The sequence below is a fragment of the Podarcis pityusensis genome (assembly GCF_964106645.2).
Source record: "Podarcis pityusensis genome assembly, chromosome: 1".
NCBI lineage: Eukaryota > Metazoa > Chordata > Lepidosauria > Squamata > Lacertidae > Podarcis > Podarcis pityusensis.
Window position 1 is genome coordinate 115,031,647 of NC_138028.1, and position 16,757 is coordinate 115,048,403.

Here is a 16,757-nt window from a genome sequence, read left to right on the forward strand (position 1 = left end):
GCGATTGATATCATAGGGAATCCCCCAGAGTGTGGAAATCGCCAGTGTAACCAGTACTACCTGCCCAGGTCCTTTTCAAACACACGTGGGCATGTAGGAGTATTGGATTGGGGGGAGGGGGGAGAGTTCTCAGTCCATGTCTGCAGACCACATCGTACGCCATGTCTGCAGGACAAATCAGCGGCAGGTGTCATATAATCCAGTCCACACCCCGGTACCATATTTCATCATCTCAAAAAGAAACAGATAGTGGGATGGGGCTTCACAGAGCAGAAAACAGAGGGTGGGGCGTTGCAGATAGGGACTGGCTCAGTGGTACCTGGGTCAGTTTTGTGAAGCAAAAACAAACAAACGAGTTCACATTTGGGACACACAGCTGAGAGAAGTAACGCTTTGCCTTTGTACCAGCCAATTAAATTATAACGTGCTCAATGTGTTTTAACTAGCGATGAGCTACGTGAACATCTGAAGAATGCACCAAAAATTATCATGACGCAGAAGCAAGATGTGGAGTCCTCAGATTCGTCTTCATCTTCAGAATCTGATTCGTCCGGTTCAGAGGATGACAGTAGCGACAGCAGCAGCAGCAGCAGTTCAGAGTCCTCCAGTGAAAGTGAATCATCATCTGACAGTGAGCGCAGCAGTGACTCTGGTACTCAGTTCCACCTTTTTTCTCTTTCTTTTTTACTCTGCATGCCCTGGTGCACATTAACTGAGGAAAAAAATAGCAGCATCTATTTACTCATTTATTAGTTCCTGTTGATTTTAGCTATTTGAAACTTGCAGGAGTTTTTTCAACAATGCATTGTCAGCCTGAAAATGGCACGTATAACTCTTTCCCAGACTGATCTGGATAACGTTAGGTATTTTATTGCAAAACAAAGCCCACATTTTAAATCTAGGCAAATACAAATGTTTGCATTTCAACCACAGCCCCATGTGATTTCAGTAAGTCAGATCACATTGTTGGGAGACTGATTTACGATGCATTATTTTCATAATTATTTACACATGGAGTTGTTAGCTTGAAAATGAAATGGATACATGGTAAAAAGAAAGAAAGAAATATTGATAACTAGCCCTTTCCTTGTTTGGAAAAACAGTTTTATCCCAGGGTAAGCCCTGCTGTGTTTAAATGGGTCATAGTCCCTAGTAGGTGTGTTTGGAATTGCAGTTTGAGCGTGCTTGTTTGAGTGGCTAGTCTGCAGAAAAACTGGATCTGACTCGTTTGCACAATTGAAGGTTTCAAAATGTGAGCACCTGGATAATTAGAATGGCTCATGTCGTGACTTGTAATAGGCAGCCAAACAAGCCTATTGCATGGCCATCGTATCATAGTGACGCAGAAGAACTCACTTCAAGCTGTTCAGCAGTGAGATACTGAACTACCAATGTGGACAACGGTGTGTTAGGAGCTAAAGGGTCACCTTTAAATCCTCTCTCCCCGCCTTAGGCAGTGCCGATGTGTAAACAAGTTATTTTCTCCGCCAGTTTTGTCAGTTAAACAAACAATAAGCAGCTCTTTCTCTGTTGCTGTGTACGTGTGTGTCAGATATGTGTATCTGAAGCAGAAAATATTTATGGTAGCATTCTACCATTATGATGACTGAACGTAAAACAGCTTGTATTGTGTTTTTCTTTCCGGGTCCAAGGTACTTTTGCTGACAGCAGCATATCTAGTAACTTCCATTCTATAATTAGTATTTTTGAGCGAGTGTTTCTACTGACTTTTCATTCCAACTAGTTGATATGAATTATATAATTGAACCTTATTAAGCCCAATAATGCCTGCTAGCCCAGTCTGGATCACGCACGCAGTTAGCTGTGAGAGCAGATGATCGCCCAGCATGAGCTTATGCAGGCAAGAAGCATGCTGACTTAAAATAAATTAGATTTATCGGTGGGTTTTAAGAGCAGAAGTCTTCTGATTCACAAAAACCCAGTGTAGGTTATGAAAGCATGAAAAGCAGCCCTCCGTAATTTGCAGCGTTTGCTTTTTATTGCTATTACCAGGCAACTCATCAGTAACACCAGAGCAGTAAAGGAAGGCAGAATGGAAGCGGGGTCAGGGAAGTGGCATTTCAGCAGAGAGCCAGATGGCTCCTGCATAGACAGCTGCAGCAAGATGGGAACCAGGGAGGTCCTTGGTGACAAATTAACGGATTCTGCTAGAGTGCGCAGGGCTTTCTTTCTTTTTGCTGTTCGGTTTTAATTTAATACATTCTATTCTAATGTTTTATCCTTTTTCCCATTGGATAAAAAAAAGATACCCTAATGAAATGATTTGATAGTCTCAGCGGTATGCTCTGAATTGTTACGATTTCTCTCATTTTTTTGTACATCACAAGCAGAAATATTGCCAAAATGATGAAAAGCCAGGGATACTTAGACTGTTTGATGCAAGAGTCAGCTTCTATTTTACTTGCAAAGTTTTGTGAAGAGAACTTCAGGCTAGTAGTTTGCTGCTGTTCAAACTGTACTTTTTATCTTTGTGTAATTCTGCAACAATGAAGATGTTGCATTATTTTAGAGGAGTGCTTCCAGAATGTCTGGCAGAGGATATCTAGAATGTCTATCTAGCAGAAGTAGTGGGAGTCAAGACTTTGTTTTCAGCAACTTTCAGACCTCAGGGTTGTACCAGAAAACTCAAGAAGATACTACTATAAAACTTGACTATTGTGCTAAAGCTTTATTGGTTTTACTCCACTGTATCTTTTTGTAAAGGGGAATGCAGGTCTTTATATTTTAACAGATACCAAAGTTTGCTGTATGCTTCTATACAAATGCCTTCCACTGGGCTTTCCTTTATGTATCTCCTTTAAAATCCCAGTGTCTCCAAACCACATTGAATTACTTCTCAAAATGCTCAGCATGTTAAATTTGTACTTCAGTATAAGGTTGGGTGGGCAGGGACAAAACTGCACTAAAATTAACTTACAGTCCTGCAATCAAGGGAAAATCGAAGACTTAAATTTGAGAGGTCAAACGACTGAAAATAAATACAGTGGTACCTCTGGTTACGTACTTAATTCGTTTTGGAGGTCCATTCTTAACCTGAAACTGCTCTTAACCTGAGGTACCACTTTAGCTAATGGGGCCTCCTGCTGCTGCCACACTGCCAGAGCACGATTTCTGTTCTCATCCTGAAGCAAAGTTCTTAACCTGAGGTACTATTTCTGGGTTAGCGGAGTCTGTAACCTGAAGCGTATGTAACCTGAAGCGTATGCAACCCAAGGTACCACTGTAATCTGAAGGATCATCACCCTTTTGAAACTTCATTGTAACTTTCAGTTAAAAGTCAGACCATGGGACAGTTACTGACAACTTAATTCATCATATCACAACACAGCATTAAAGCTGCTGTGTTGAGAACATTGTGGTCAGGAAGTGCTCATTTTATTGGCATAGCATAGAAGTTATGAACATGCATAGGAAGCCCAGCACATCTTACTTTATCACTGGACAATTCTAGGCAAGTTACGTCTGTGATAGGGGGATAACAATACCTTACTGCTTCGTTGCAAGGACCATAAAGGCAATGTATATGAGGTATGGTGATTTTGATCCAAAGTATTGTGAGACTCTTTCTGCTCATATAAGGAGATATTTCTTGCTCCCCCTTTCCCCCACTCCAGATCCTCCAAAGGCAGGTGGCTTAGCATTTGGGCATAACTGTCCACTTTTTTGCCACTGAAGACAGATCAGCCAATTCCTTGTTATCTAAAGACAGGAAGATGAATCTGGTCAGCATGTTGTACAATACATGCAGTAGGAAGAAGTACGGTCAGTTTTCAGTGATGTGCTGTGTAGTCATCTTTTCGTCCCAACAGCGAGTCTGTTTAGCATATTATTGCTGATGGTGAATATACCTTGGCAGCTCATATTTTAAGTCCCAATTTCTAGTTGCAAATTCTTAAAATAGTACAAAGAAAGAACTGCATGCACATCCATTAGTCTAGGGCACATGCAAGCGCTCATGTTGCAGCACGGAAATTACCTTAAGTACTAAGAACTTGAGTAAAGGTAAAGAATATGCGTCTCCTAAGATACTTTTTACATGGTCTAGAGTTCCAGTTCCCATGTTAAATATCCCCCCCTCTTCCCTACCTGTTTACTGATCTAAATGTAAAAATGAAACCAGTACACAGATGGGGAATAAAATTATTTTTAAGTAGTCCAAATTATTTGGCCCTCTGGATTTTGAGAGGAAAGTAAAATGGAGCTGAATTGAACTGTCTTTCCTGACTTTTAAAATCTAACAAAGTCTGTAGGAAATAGTAGTATGAGCAATGTTGACATTACATAGATTTTTCTCTCTTTTTCTCTGAGTTGTTGTCCAAATAACAGAGCAAGCTAAATATCTCCCACAAGTTTTGGAAAAACCTTCAGCAAAGAGAAGGAAATGAACACACCCACAGTTACTAACTCAAGCTCAGTACCCAGAGCACAACTTGATAATATGATTGTCAAAGTATCTGTAAAATTTTCTGTAGCTTGGAGCGAAAGGTCTCACTGCATGAGAAGAAAATATTCCTTATTGTCTATTTAGGTTTATTTCCCTCCTGTCTGCAGCTCAGTTTGCTCCAGAGAGTTGAGAAGACACCCCAGAATGGCTTAAATGTCTTTGTTGCAGTGGGAAATTGGTGGTCCTTCCCCTTACTTCCTCAACCTCGGCCCTCCAGATGTTTTTGGCCTACAACTCCCATGATCCATAGCTAGAAGGAGCAGTGGTTGGGGAAGATGGGAATTGTAGTCTCAAAACATCTGGAGGGCCAAGGTTGAGGAAGCCTGCTGTAGGTTCTTTAAATAAAGCCAATATATTTTGACGTGCAAATAAAGGAATGTGAATATATTAAAAGGGTAAATTCTGTTTATGATCCTTTCAGGTGTGAGAAAGCAGAAATCACAGAAGAAGAAAGCGTCGGACAGAGATGCCAAGAGAAAGCAAGGAAGTCGTAAGAAACAGCCTGACAGGAAAAAAGAGAAGAGGCAGCCTGAGAGGGAGAATGGTGCTGAGAGGAATGCTGACAGGAATTCAAGAGACTTAAGTCGGAGAGATGATGCACCACAGAAACTCTCCCATGACAGAGATTATTCCGCTGACAGGAACACCTACAGCGGTGGAAAGGACAGGGATCAGGAAAGAAATATGCCTTCGGAAAGCAAAAGTAGCCAATCTAAGAAGAAGAGGGCCGAAAGGCAGAATTCTTTTTCTGATAACGAAGGGAGGGACAGTCGCCGTGATAAGGATGGTGAACTCCACAGACGGAGGAAAGACAGATCAAAGTCTAGAGAGAGACCCCATAACTATCCCAATCCCAGGATGGATGAGCCCAGGCAATATCCGGACCAATTTAAAGAGTCAAGGAGAGATGAGGGCAGGCGAAAGCACAGGGGCGATTCCCCACATAGGCGCAAATGACTCTAGTAGACTGCTTTTGAAATGCAAATACTTCTGCCTTGTGGTGAAAGCTGTATTTTTTGCAACATACGGAACATCTTTAAAGGACTTTTTGTACAAAGTACTTGTAAACATCATTGGAATTTTGAATGTTTCCAGTAACCCATCTTTTTATGATCGCTGCTTACAGGTTTTTGACTCCAGGAGCAATCAAATGTAGTTTATTTTGATAATAAAACAGTCAAGCAATTTGTTTTACTGAAATATTAGTGCTTTACAAACTTGTTTGTAAATTTTATTTATGTTCTTTAAAAGTGCTACACATTCCTTAGTTTTCGTTCTTTAGGTGATTTTCCAATTATGGTACAGACGTTAAAAGGTTTCATGTCAGAAATAACAAATCCCCTGTATTTGTTTGTACTGCAGAACAACATTGATAGCGGTTTTTTATTAGTTTTGATGAGAAAACTGCAACCTGCTGCTTAGAATTTAGACATTACAGAACTCAGTTGTGTATGTTTACACCTGATAATCCCACATTGTTCACATTCAGAGCTTCAAAAAAGTTCAGAAAACTAATGTGAGGCTTTGGTTTCATCAGATCTGGAGGGAATAAGCATCAACTATGTTAAAAATCTGTTAATGGATCAAGTTCTGCTCTTGGAAATGCAGTTGAGAATAGGTGACAATTTTTAAAAGCTGGCCTACACAGCTGATAACATTTTATTTTATTTTATTTTTCTTTAGATCTTAAAAACCTGTAGTTCATAGAGTGCCAATACCAGAGTTCTCTTCTAGCTGAAACAGAACAGTGTCTTAGATGTTTTCAGCATATTTGGGGCAAGATTGGATATGTCATTTGAATTAGGACTAAAATAACGAAAGATTGCTGGATGTTTATTAGTTTCTTTTGTTAAAAAAAAATGGACTCATGGGTTCGGAGAGATTTATATGAAGGTGGCATGTGGATTTCTCAAGTATTATTTCACTACCACTGAAAAGTGTATAATTATGGAAAATGAGACACGGTTGAGATTTTGAATTGCTTTCATTCAAGGCTCAATGTTATCTGGTGTCTTGATTGTACAATGGATTTCCTCTTTCTTTGCTTCCCCCCAGCAATCTCAAAGAATCTGCTCAGGATGGTTGGTGGACCAACCAGAGATATGGGGGGTGGGGGTGGGAGAGAGAGATGCAGAGAGGCAGGAGAAATCCCATTGTATTTGCTCACATGATGCTGGATCTTGCTCAGGGGTTTTTCCTCTTCTGATTTTAAGATCACCCCCCCCCCCATATATATATATATATATATATATATATATATATATATACCTTTTTAATGTGGTTTTGATGAGCATTTCAACTTGCATCAAAATCAGAACTAAATACTTAAAGATAATGGCAAACTTTCTGGATACCAGCCATATAGATAATGGTATTGCTCTATAATCTCTTTGAATAATTGACCCCCCCCCCCAATAAACATGAACAATCACTTCGGCTTTTCCAACACTGAGGGTAGCAGAAGTGAAGCGGCTTTGAAAATTGTTCTATCTCCGTCAAACATAAACGTGAATCGGGGGAGGGAATCAATTCTCCCGCCAATTTGGGAGGAATTCAACATTGCTGTCTTTTGACCCTTCCATCAGAGCAAGCATTTCTGATTGCCAAACAGAACGATTCCACCCTCCTCCCCTGTTCTGGGTTTTTTTTCCTGACTACAAGGAGCAAAACAGCTATTGGCAGACCAGAAGTCCCTTAGATTGTTCACCTGTCTGTGTAAACTGCAAGTTAGCCTTTTTTTAATTCTCCCCCACTTCCCCATAATGCCAGTTGTTGGCCAAAATTCTCATATTATGAAGTTGTGATTAAATATAAAACTTGACTTCAGCTAGGACAACTCTGATCTGAAGCGCTTGAATGAATGGAATGACAAACTCCCGTTTATTCTTTTCCCTCTTCCCTCTTTGTACTTCTCTTCGTGTAGATTTATAGGGTGGGATTCACCTAATTTATCAGCAGATGCTGTACACATCTGGCAAGCTGAAATGCTGGTGCAGATGCAATGTTTTCTCATAGCGCAGTATTGAATTCCACCCGCAGTCTGCCAAACGAGAACAGTATTTTTTACATTGGACATGGTGAAACTCTCTAGTCCATGAAGTAAATGTTTCTTTTAGCCTTATAAGTGCCATTTAAGATACTCTTTGTTGTAACTGACTAATACAGCTTATCCCTCTGGGGCAGAAATCAGTGTGACTTCTTTCACATAATGTATTGGACACTGCGATGCAAAAAAAATGGGAGGGAATCTAATGCACCTTAATTGATGCAGACCAAGATGCAGTAACAGCTGTCACAAAACTGGTTAGCTATTACTTGCCCCAGGGACCACAAAGGCTTCTTGTTAAAGAATTGAAAATCTGAAAGCCCTCCGATCTGCAGTTCTGGTTGTGAAGCCACTGTCTTAACAGGTATTCCAAATTTTTCTCTGTGCCTATTTCTGTTTTCGCATTTGGAATTCATTTTCCTAAATAAAATCTGTAATCTGGACATGAGCAGACTTAGAACATCTTGCTTGTTTATCAGAATAATTGTATTTTGATAGGATTTATATAATGCTTGATCATCAAAACCTCTAAGCTGTCCATATAAAATACAGTGGTACCTCAGGTTAAGTACTTAATTCGTTCTGGAGGTCTGTTCTTAACCTGAAGCACCACTTCAGGTTCAGCTTCCTGCTGCCGCCACGCTGCCGGAGCACGATTTCTGTTCTCATCCTGAAGCAAAGTTCTTAACCTGAGGTAATATTTCTGGGTTAGCAGAGTCTGTAACCTGAAGTGTATGTAACCTGAAGCGTATGTAACCCGAGGTACCACTGTATATGTCAAAATTATCGACCCTTCCAACTCTACAATTCTAAATTGTAAATCAGATATTTTTAAAACAAGTTAAATATCCCCCCCCCCGAATATTAAGAAAACCCATTTTAAAAATACACATTGTAAAAATCAAATGGCATATTAAAATACATGTCAAATATGTGTGTTTGGACAGGCTTAGTTTAAAAGGTTTTTAAGAGGTGCCAAAAACTGCAGCAAAGGCACCTGCCTAATCTGGTATATCATTTACCAGCTACTAATCAAAACAAAATACGTGTATTGGTGAAATATGTCTATTTAAAGCCTGAAAACACTAAACCCGTCTGTCACAATCATTTTAACCATCAGCCTTAGTTGTATCACTTGAACAGATTTCCTAGAGTGGGCACTAAAAGTGCATGAATGAACAGCTAAACACGGACATTATTTCGTAAAATAATCACCATCACCACCATCTTGTTTTAATTATGCAGTGTGAATTACCCTATTTTTGGGTGTATAAGACACCCCCTATTTTGGGGGACTCAGCATTAAGAAAATGGGGGGAGATTGCCAAGAATTGTTAAGCTTTTTTAAGGAGAATTTCCCAGAGTTGTTGATCTTTTTTTGGGGGGGGGGGAGATTGCCGTCTAATACACGGAAAAACAGTAGATGTAAAAAGTATATAAGCCATCTTAAAGTATGCACAGCCACAATTGGCTCTTCAAGTGTGTAGTTTTGAAAATTCAGTTTACATATTTGCAGGGGTGTGTTTGTGTTGTTGCCCCCGATTCTTGCAAGACTAGAAGGTAACCTGTACAGATTTAAGAGCCGCATCCATTGTTTTGCCTGCTTTTGCCCTTTTCGTGCACCCCCGTCCTCAGTATGCAGCCCAAAAAAAGGTTCCCCGTGTGGCTCTTGAGGCTAGAAAATGATTCCTCACCACTGCTATACAGACCTAAAGGTAAAGGGACCCCTAACCATTAGGTCCAGTCGTGGCCGACTCTGGGGTTGTGGCGCTCATCTTGCTTTATTGGCCGAGGGAGCCGGCGTACAGCTTCCGGGTCATGTGGCCAGCAGGACTAAGCCGCTTCTGGCAAACCAGAGCAGCGCACGGAAACGCCGTTTACCTTCCCGCTGGAGTGGTACCTATTTATCTACTTGCACTTTGGTGTGCTTTCGAACTGCTAGGTTGGCAGGAGCAGGGACCGAGCAACGGGAGCTCACCCTGTCAAGGGGATTCGAACCACCGACCTTGGGGTAAGTTCCACTAATCACCAATGGGTCTTACTGATGAATAAACGCATTTATGGGGTTGCACCGTTTTTGGCTTTGAAACATGGCCTCCTTTTGCAAAGCATTGCGTTTCTCTCACTGACCTCCTGCTGCCTTTGGAACTTTTGCAGGAGTCATCTGAGGCTATAGCTAATTGCAGGTGGGGGCACACGTCAAGATGGGACTGAGCCGACCACGTACCCGTGGCAGTGTGTGCCACATTCTGCAATCTGCCTTCCCTTTGATTACAAATGTGGAGGTAATTGCCGGTTTGGGTAGAAAGGGCAGAAAATTATAAGTAGAGGTTACTTCGCTTTGCGGGCCTGTATAATCTAAACTGCTCTCAATTTCACACTATTTATAGCAGATCTTATTTCCATAATTGCATTGGTTGTAGGTTTGTGTAGAACAGAGGTCTGCAACCTTTAAGACAAAAAGAGCCACTTGGACCCGTTTCCGAAGAAAAAAAACCTGGGAGCCGCAAAACCATTGCGACATTTAAAGCATGCGCGCCGCTGCCCTCCGATCTGACAGCGGCCGGGAAGGTGATGTCGGGACGGTGCGTGACTAACGCACACACCGCCCCCATGCGACGTCACAGCCAGTACAGCACCCGCCACAGTGGGGAGTGTCAGGGCGCACAATGCGCCTCCTCCCCTCGCTAGTATCTGCCCCGGAGCCGCGGCAAAGGTGTAAAAGAGCCACATGTGGCTCCGGAGCCGCAGGTTGCAGACCCCTGGTGTAGAAGAAACGTAAGCGCAGAAAGCCTTGAAGTGAGCTGCATGGAGTGTCCTGGTTGACCGTTTACAAGGTCAGCTCTGCAGTCTTTTGTTAAATCATTGCCTTCCTGAAAGTCGAGATTAATGTCCGTTTTAACTCTAGCTCAAACTTTCAACATTCGCTTCCCAGCTACAGGGCTTTGTTTCTAAAAATGAAAGTTGTCAGGGCTATGGATGCCATGCAGACCTTTATCAGTTAAGCCCCAATGGCATACCCTCCAACATGTCCAGGCCACAAACCAGGATGCGTCCTCTGGGCCACGCTCCCAGGTGAGTCACGTTATGCACATGAGGTCGCAGCCCCTTAAAATAATAAATAAATTAATAATAATAATAATAATAAATTTTATTTATACCCCGCCCTCCCCGGCCAGAGCCAGGCTCAGGGCAGCTAACACCAGTAAAATCACAGTAAAGACATAATGGGGGCGGGGCAATTTAAAATACAGGTTAAAATGCAATTTAAAATGCTGCCTCATTTTAAAGTAGCCGATAAATCAAGACCATAAGGGGAGGGAAATATAAGGGTCAGACTGAGTCCAAACCAAAGGCCAGGCGGAACAGCTCTGTCTTGTAGGCCCTGCGGAAAGATGTCAAGTCCTGCAGGGCCCTAGTCTCTTGTGACAGAGCGTTCCACCAAGTCGGGGCCAGTACTGAAAAGGCCCTGGCCTTAGTTGAGACCAATCTAACCACCTTGCAACTTTGGACCTCCAAAATGTTGTCATTTGTAGACCTTAAGGTCCTCCGCAGGGCATACCAGGAGAGGCGGTCCCGTAGTTACATGGGTCCTAGGCCTCAAAGGGCTTTAAAGGTCAAAAGCAGCACCTTAAACCTGACCCTGCACTTCACCGGAAGCCAGTGCAGTTGGTAAAGCACTGGATGAATGTGATGCCACGGCAAGGACCCCATAAAGAGCCTCGCCGCGGCATTCTGCACCCGCTGGAGTTTCTGGGTCAGCTTCAAGGGCAGCCCCGCGTAGAGCGAGTTACAATAATCAAGCCTGCTGGGGGGGGGGGGCAAGATCATGCCACCCAAAATGGCTTTGGTGCTCTCATGCAAAAAAAAACAATGTCCCAGTTTTTCCGGGATAGTTGAGGGGTATGCAATGAATGAAGCCTGTTGCAGTTTCCCAATGGCTGGGAGAGCATGTTCTGCCTATGCCCAGTTGTGATGAATGTGTGACCCACTGGACTACATCATCCCTGACCCTTAGCCATGCTGGATTGGGGGGGGGGGCGGTGATGGCAACTGCAGTCCTACAGCTTAAATCTGAGTGGGCATGTGTAGGACTGCATAGTACATTCCCAGAAAACAACAGGAATTGACATACAGGCAGGAGTACACAGACATGAACATAATGGGTTCATTAAACACCAATAGGAATTCCTAAACTAGCAAAACCGATTTCAACTTTGAACCAAAATAGAATCAAAACCGTTTTTTTTCTCCTGAAACAGGTACAGCTACCTGCATAAAACAGGGTGGTCTATATAACCAATACAAACAAACAAAGTCGTACCTTGGAAGTCGAACAAAATCCGTTCCGGAAGTTCATTTGACTTCCAAAACGTTCTAAAAGCAAATTGCGGCTTCTGATTCGCTGCAGGAAGCTCCTGCAGCGAATCAGAAGCCGTGGAAGCCCCGCCGGATGTTCAGGTTCCAAAAGAACGTTTGCAAACTGGAACAATCACTTGCGGTATTCGGGCGACAACATCCGAGTTCCAGGACGTTTGGGATCCAAGGTACGACCGTAACAAGATTTTTTATTTTTTTGAAGCAGCATTTGAGCTTAAGTACAGCATGTGCTTGGGTGACTAGCAATGTAATCCCAAGGTCTGTGCCATTCCTCTTAGGTGCTTAACAACTATTAGATATATAACTAAAGCTTACTTACTTGGCACAAGTCAACATTACAATTAAGCTCAGTCAACAGGAGGAATTGTGTAAGACATGGAGAAGCCGCCTAGATTTCTCCTAAAACAATGAGCCAATTACTTTAGCTTTTATTTACTGACCACCCTTGTGTGGGTTACTGTGGGTGGTGGGGTACCGGAGATCAGAAAGTTGTGAATCAAGTATGTCATTTGTCAATGATCACCACTAGAAACTAGGATAATATGCACTGTGACGTCACTGAGATGCTTTCAGGGGTCTTTGTTAGGATATTTTACATCAAATCAGCTAGCCCATGCTTTACGGCATGGGTAGGCAAACTAAGGCCCGGGGGCCAGATCTGGCCCAACTGGCTTCTAAATCCAGCCCGCGGACGGTCCAGGAATCAGCTTGTTTTTACATGAGTAGAATGTGTCCTTATATTTAAAATGCATTTCCGGGTTATTTGTGGGGCCTGCCTGGTGTTTTCACATGAGGAGAATGTGTGCTTTTATTTAAAAATGCATCTCTGGGTTATTTGTGGAGCATAGGAATTCATTCTTCTTCCTTTTTTCAAAATATAGTCGAGCCCCCCATGAGGTCTGAGGGACAGTGGACCGGCCCCCTGCTGAAAAAGTTTGCTGACCCCTGCTTTACGGTCTCCAGAATGGCATAGGACATTTAGGCTGCAAACATACAAGTTTTTATTCTAGAATCAATAGAGCGCAAGTACTTTTTTTTTCTATGTAGTCCACACACAATATAGAGTTATTGCTATTCTTTTTGCCCTTGAAAAGTGGTTCTTGAGGAATGGGATTTATTTCAAAAATGAAAGCTCACTGCTGATTGGTTCTTCATTACCCCACAATGGGGAGTGTGCCCAATGGCATTGTGGTTGGAGGTGTACCAATATAACAATTGTTAGTTCCTTCTTCATACACCTGGAGCATGTACAGGGAGGGAAATGTGTGGATAATCTAAGCAAAGGATGGGTTTTCAAATGCATATCAAGTAACCACATTCATCTCCATGGACAGCAGGATCTGGAATCAACCTAGATTGAAAGCAACATGTTGAGAACAGGCATGTCTGATTCTGGTTGAGAAAAACATTTTTGTGCTACAAATGGGTTAGTGTGTGCACAGCCTTACAACAGTACAACCCTATGCATGTATTTCTGCAGTGCAATCCTATGTACGCTTACCTGAGAGCAAGCCCTACTGAACTCAGTGGGACTTGCTTCTGAACAGACAGTATTAGATTTGCACTGTTAATGAATGAAGTACACAGTTGCACAGGTTACCCAAGATGACCTTTGCAAGTGAGCATCCCCATCCATTTCAGTGTAGGGAGCAATTACACACGTGTGTGTGCGCGCGCACACACACACCCCGTGTGCACAAAACTGGCTCCTCCATTAAAATGGATGTTCTGAATGTGTCCCTTTTGCATATGGGAAATTACTAGATTAAGGATGATTAGTTCATCATTAAAAAAAAAATTGAAATTGTCAATGTCAGGATGAATCTCGTAACAGTGCTCTTCTGTGCATGCTTACTCAGAAGTAAGCCCCAGTGTTTTCAATGGGTTTGCTTCCACATAGGAGTGCAAATGATGTAAAGTAAAACTGTTTTTAAAAATGCTAGCCCTATTATTTCTTTTACAATAAAAAACAGTTTTAAATTATTACATGAAAACCATTCATTCGGTTATACTTTTGCTTGCTTGGGAGATGGCAGCGAAAATCATTGCTAATGGAAAACCGAGATAAATAAGGTGCAGCCGAGTGTAGTACACCAAGTTGTAAAAATGTACTTATGAAGGATTCTTAACCAGTCACATTGGGTTAGATCCAAACTGAGTTGGTTGAATGTTGGTCCCATTGAAATCAATGGAGCGAGTTAGCCATGAGCCATGGCCCGATGATTTAAATGCACACTTAAACTAATTTACAGTCCAGGCCTATTTGAGTCTACTCAGAAGTAAATCCCATTGAGTTCAGTGGGGCTTACAGGTAAAAGCGTTTATTACAGCATTGGTTTGGATTGGATTAACTTCAGTGGAACTGAGTGCGTTTAAACAGAAATACCCTGGATGAAATCATTTGTGTCATACCTACGGCCAATTTTCCTTCCATTTGCTGCAGTAGTGAATCCTTCACTGGGCGTGACATGCTGACTGTTACACCAGCATTATGTTAGAAAACGATTACGTTAGAAAGCAATGTGCTTGCACAAATGTTTAATATGAGAGTGCCAAGCTCAGATACTGCTGCATACTATTCATAAACTAAAAGAGTGTTGAAGGTCACATGGGGGCCCCACTACATACAGACACTTGATAGATAGAGCAATATGACTGTGTTGCAGAAAACTGTTTCTCTGAACAATGCGTAACTGAGTTATTCATGTCAGTGAGCTGAGAACATCTGGAGGCTGTATTAAGCAATAGGGCATGCGATCCAACCCACATTGTTCAATGACATTTACTTCCGAGTAAGGGTATATAGATTTAACGCCTAACAGTGCAATCCTATGCATGCTTACCTACAAATTCGTCCTCCTGAGTTCAGTGTGGTGTACTCCTAGGTACCTGCGTGGAAGGTTGCGATCTTCTGTGCTTAACTGTGGAATTAACTTCCACCGCTTTACTTGAGATGCAGGTATGTGTGACTGGATGGCTCAGTGTGAATGCAAACTATTTTTGAATGGCGGAAGTAAACAGTATATGCCTAGGAATTTATATTCAGGATACCTTGTATAACTAATCCGATCTATAGCAAATACTCTTAACTTCCAATGTACAATCAGTGGCCTGGTTTGCACAAAACATTTGTTTGGCTTATGGAGCAAGCAAAACACAGGCTCTTGAAGAAAAGGTTACAGCTACTTCGGTCCTTCCTTCTGCTGCTGCTGCGCTTTGCTAAGCCAAGCCATGGTTTGGCTTAGTGTATGGTCCTGGTTTAGTGAATAAACCTGGTTTATCACGCTCCAGGCAAACCACATCCTGTAGCAAAGGTTTGTTCTAAGTTTTATAGCTTGTGGTTTGTTTGTTTGTTTGTGAGAGCTAAACCATGTAGCCTGGATTTAGATGGCATGCTAAGCCAAACCATGGGTTAGCTCAGCATAGCATAACTAGAGCGGGGAGCAAAGTGGCTGCAATCTCTCTAGGGGCCCACATGTTTGCTCTTTTATGCTAAGTCTTGGTTTGACTTAGTGTTATATGTGAACAATTCTGATGACTCTTCAGCCTGCAGTAATAATGCAGTGTATCGATGGAGACAAATGTGAACAGTTAGTAGGATTCAAGTGCAATGTAGATTCTAGGTTATGATAGCAAAAAAAATGCTTTATAATGCATTAAACTTTCAGATACAACCCATGTTATATTAATGAATGTGTTACAGTAATAATATTGTACAGCAGGGGTGTTATCATATAGGAACAAAAAGTACTGCATATATATTTTAAATTATATATATAGATATATAATGTAATGGCAGTAACAAGCATTTTCTCAGTGGGAAAGCAATTCAGGACACAAATGTATAAACGATTCTGTTTGAATCAATATTCTAAGCTACCTTTAGACTTGTTCACGATTGCATCCCAACATGTGAACAGGCTGGGAGCAGGCCCAGCATGTCTCAAGCTGGCCCCATTCTGCCCATCATCTAAAACCGCTGGGGATAGGTTTGAAGAGACCAGCCTGTTCTATCTACATGGGTTCCCTGCACAATTCAGAGCCCTCTGACTGTCCCAGATTCTAAATCACACAATACTCTGTGTGCTTCAGAGCAAGCTCCCTGCTTTAGACCTTTCCCACCAAACACACACATATGCAATGCGGGAGGTGGCTGGCGAGGGATGGAAAAGCAGGAGTAGCCCTTTATGAAAAAGAGAATCAGTAAATGGCCAAATAACTACAGTATTATTTTTCACATAATTAAAATCTCCATCCAGTGGTCAGAGTGAGTGCTACAACTCATACAGCTTTGGAGCAGCAAAGTACATGCTTAACTGAAGTGAATGAAACTTCACCCAGTGCTGGAATGTCCCTTTGAACTCCATAGGGCTTACTCCCAGAGAGTTGGAGCCATTGGCTGTTTACACATTGCACATTTAAAGAATGTTGCTTTCCACAAAGAATTCTGGAAACTGTAGTTTACTCCCCACAGACCTGCAGCTGTCCCCACCCTAAACAAACTACAGCTCCCCACCTCCTACAGCTCCCAGGAAGTCATATGTTTAAAAGCATGGTGTGTGCACAAAACTACTGATGCGGGGAAGGCCATCAGTTTGCTTTATGGTTAAATGGGGATTTGTCTCCTGCAGTCCTGAACCAACAGCCTATCTTCCACAACACAATTGCTTCATCTGTTGGTTGAGATAATAGGTGAAGAAGACTGTATCTCGATTAGGAAGAGGCCAAAGACCAGAAATATTTCACCATAAACTTTAAGCGAGAGGGATTTTTGTCATAGTTACACATGGAACTGTAAACAGCATGTGATGTGACCCCCCCCCCCATGCTATTAAGGAGAACTACCATCTTCCAAGAGCAGAGATT

General features: G+C 42.1%; 1 protein-coding gene and 1 long non-coding RNA gene across 4 annotated transcripts in view; one reads left to right on the forward strand and one right to left on the reverse strand.

Moving 5' to 3' along the window:
* The window catches only part of CWC22 (CWC22 spliceosome associated protein homolog), a 37,972-nt gene extending 30,013 nt beyond the window's left edge, over positions 1 to 7,959 (forward strand). For all 3 annotated transcript variants that reach the window (XM_081023833.1, XM_081023834.1, XM_081023835.1), the window contains exons 19-20: positions 447 to 652; positions 4,887 to 7,959. In XM_081023833.1, the coding sequence (XP_080879959.1) occupies positions 447 to 652; positions 4,887 to 5,422 (742 nt within the window). In that variant the 3' untranslated portion in view covers positions 5,423 to 7,959. The remainder of the gene's footprint in view (positions 1 to 446; positions 653 to 4,886) is intronic.
* On the reverse strand, positions 586 to 12,410 carry LOC308458595. Its single transcript, XR_013977588.1, has 3 exons — positions 12,211 to 12,410; positions 10,504 to 10,619; positions 586 to 712 (listed from the first exon to the last, which is right to left on the reverse strand). It is a non-coding gene; the product is annotated as an uncharacterized lncRNA (long non-coding RNA).
* Between the last annotated feature and the right edge of the window lie 4,347 nt (positions 12,411 to 16,757).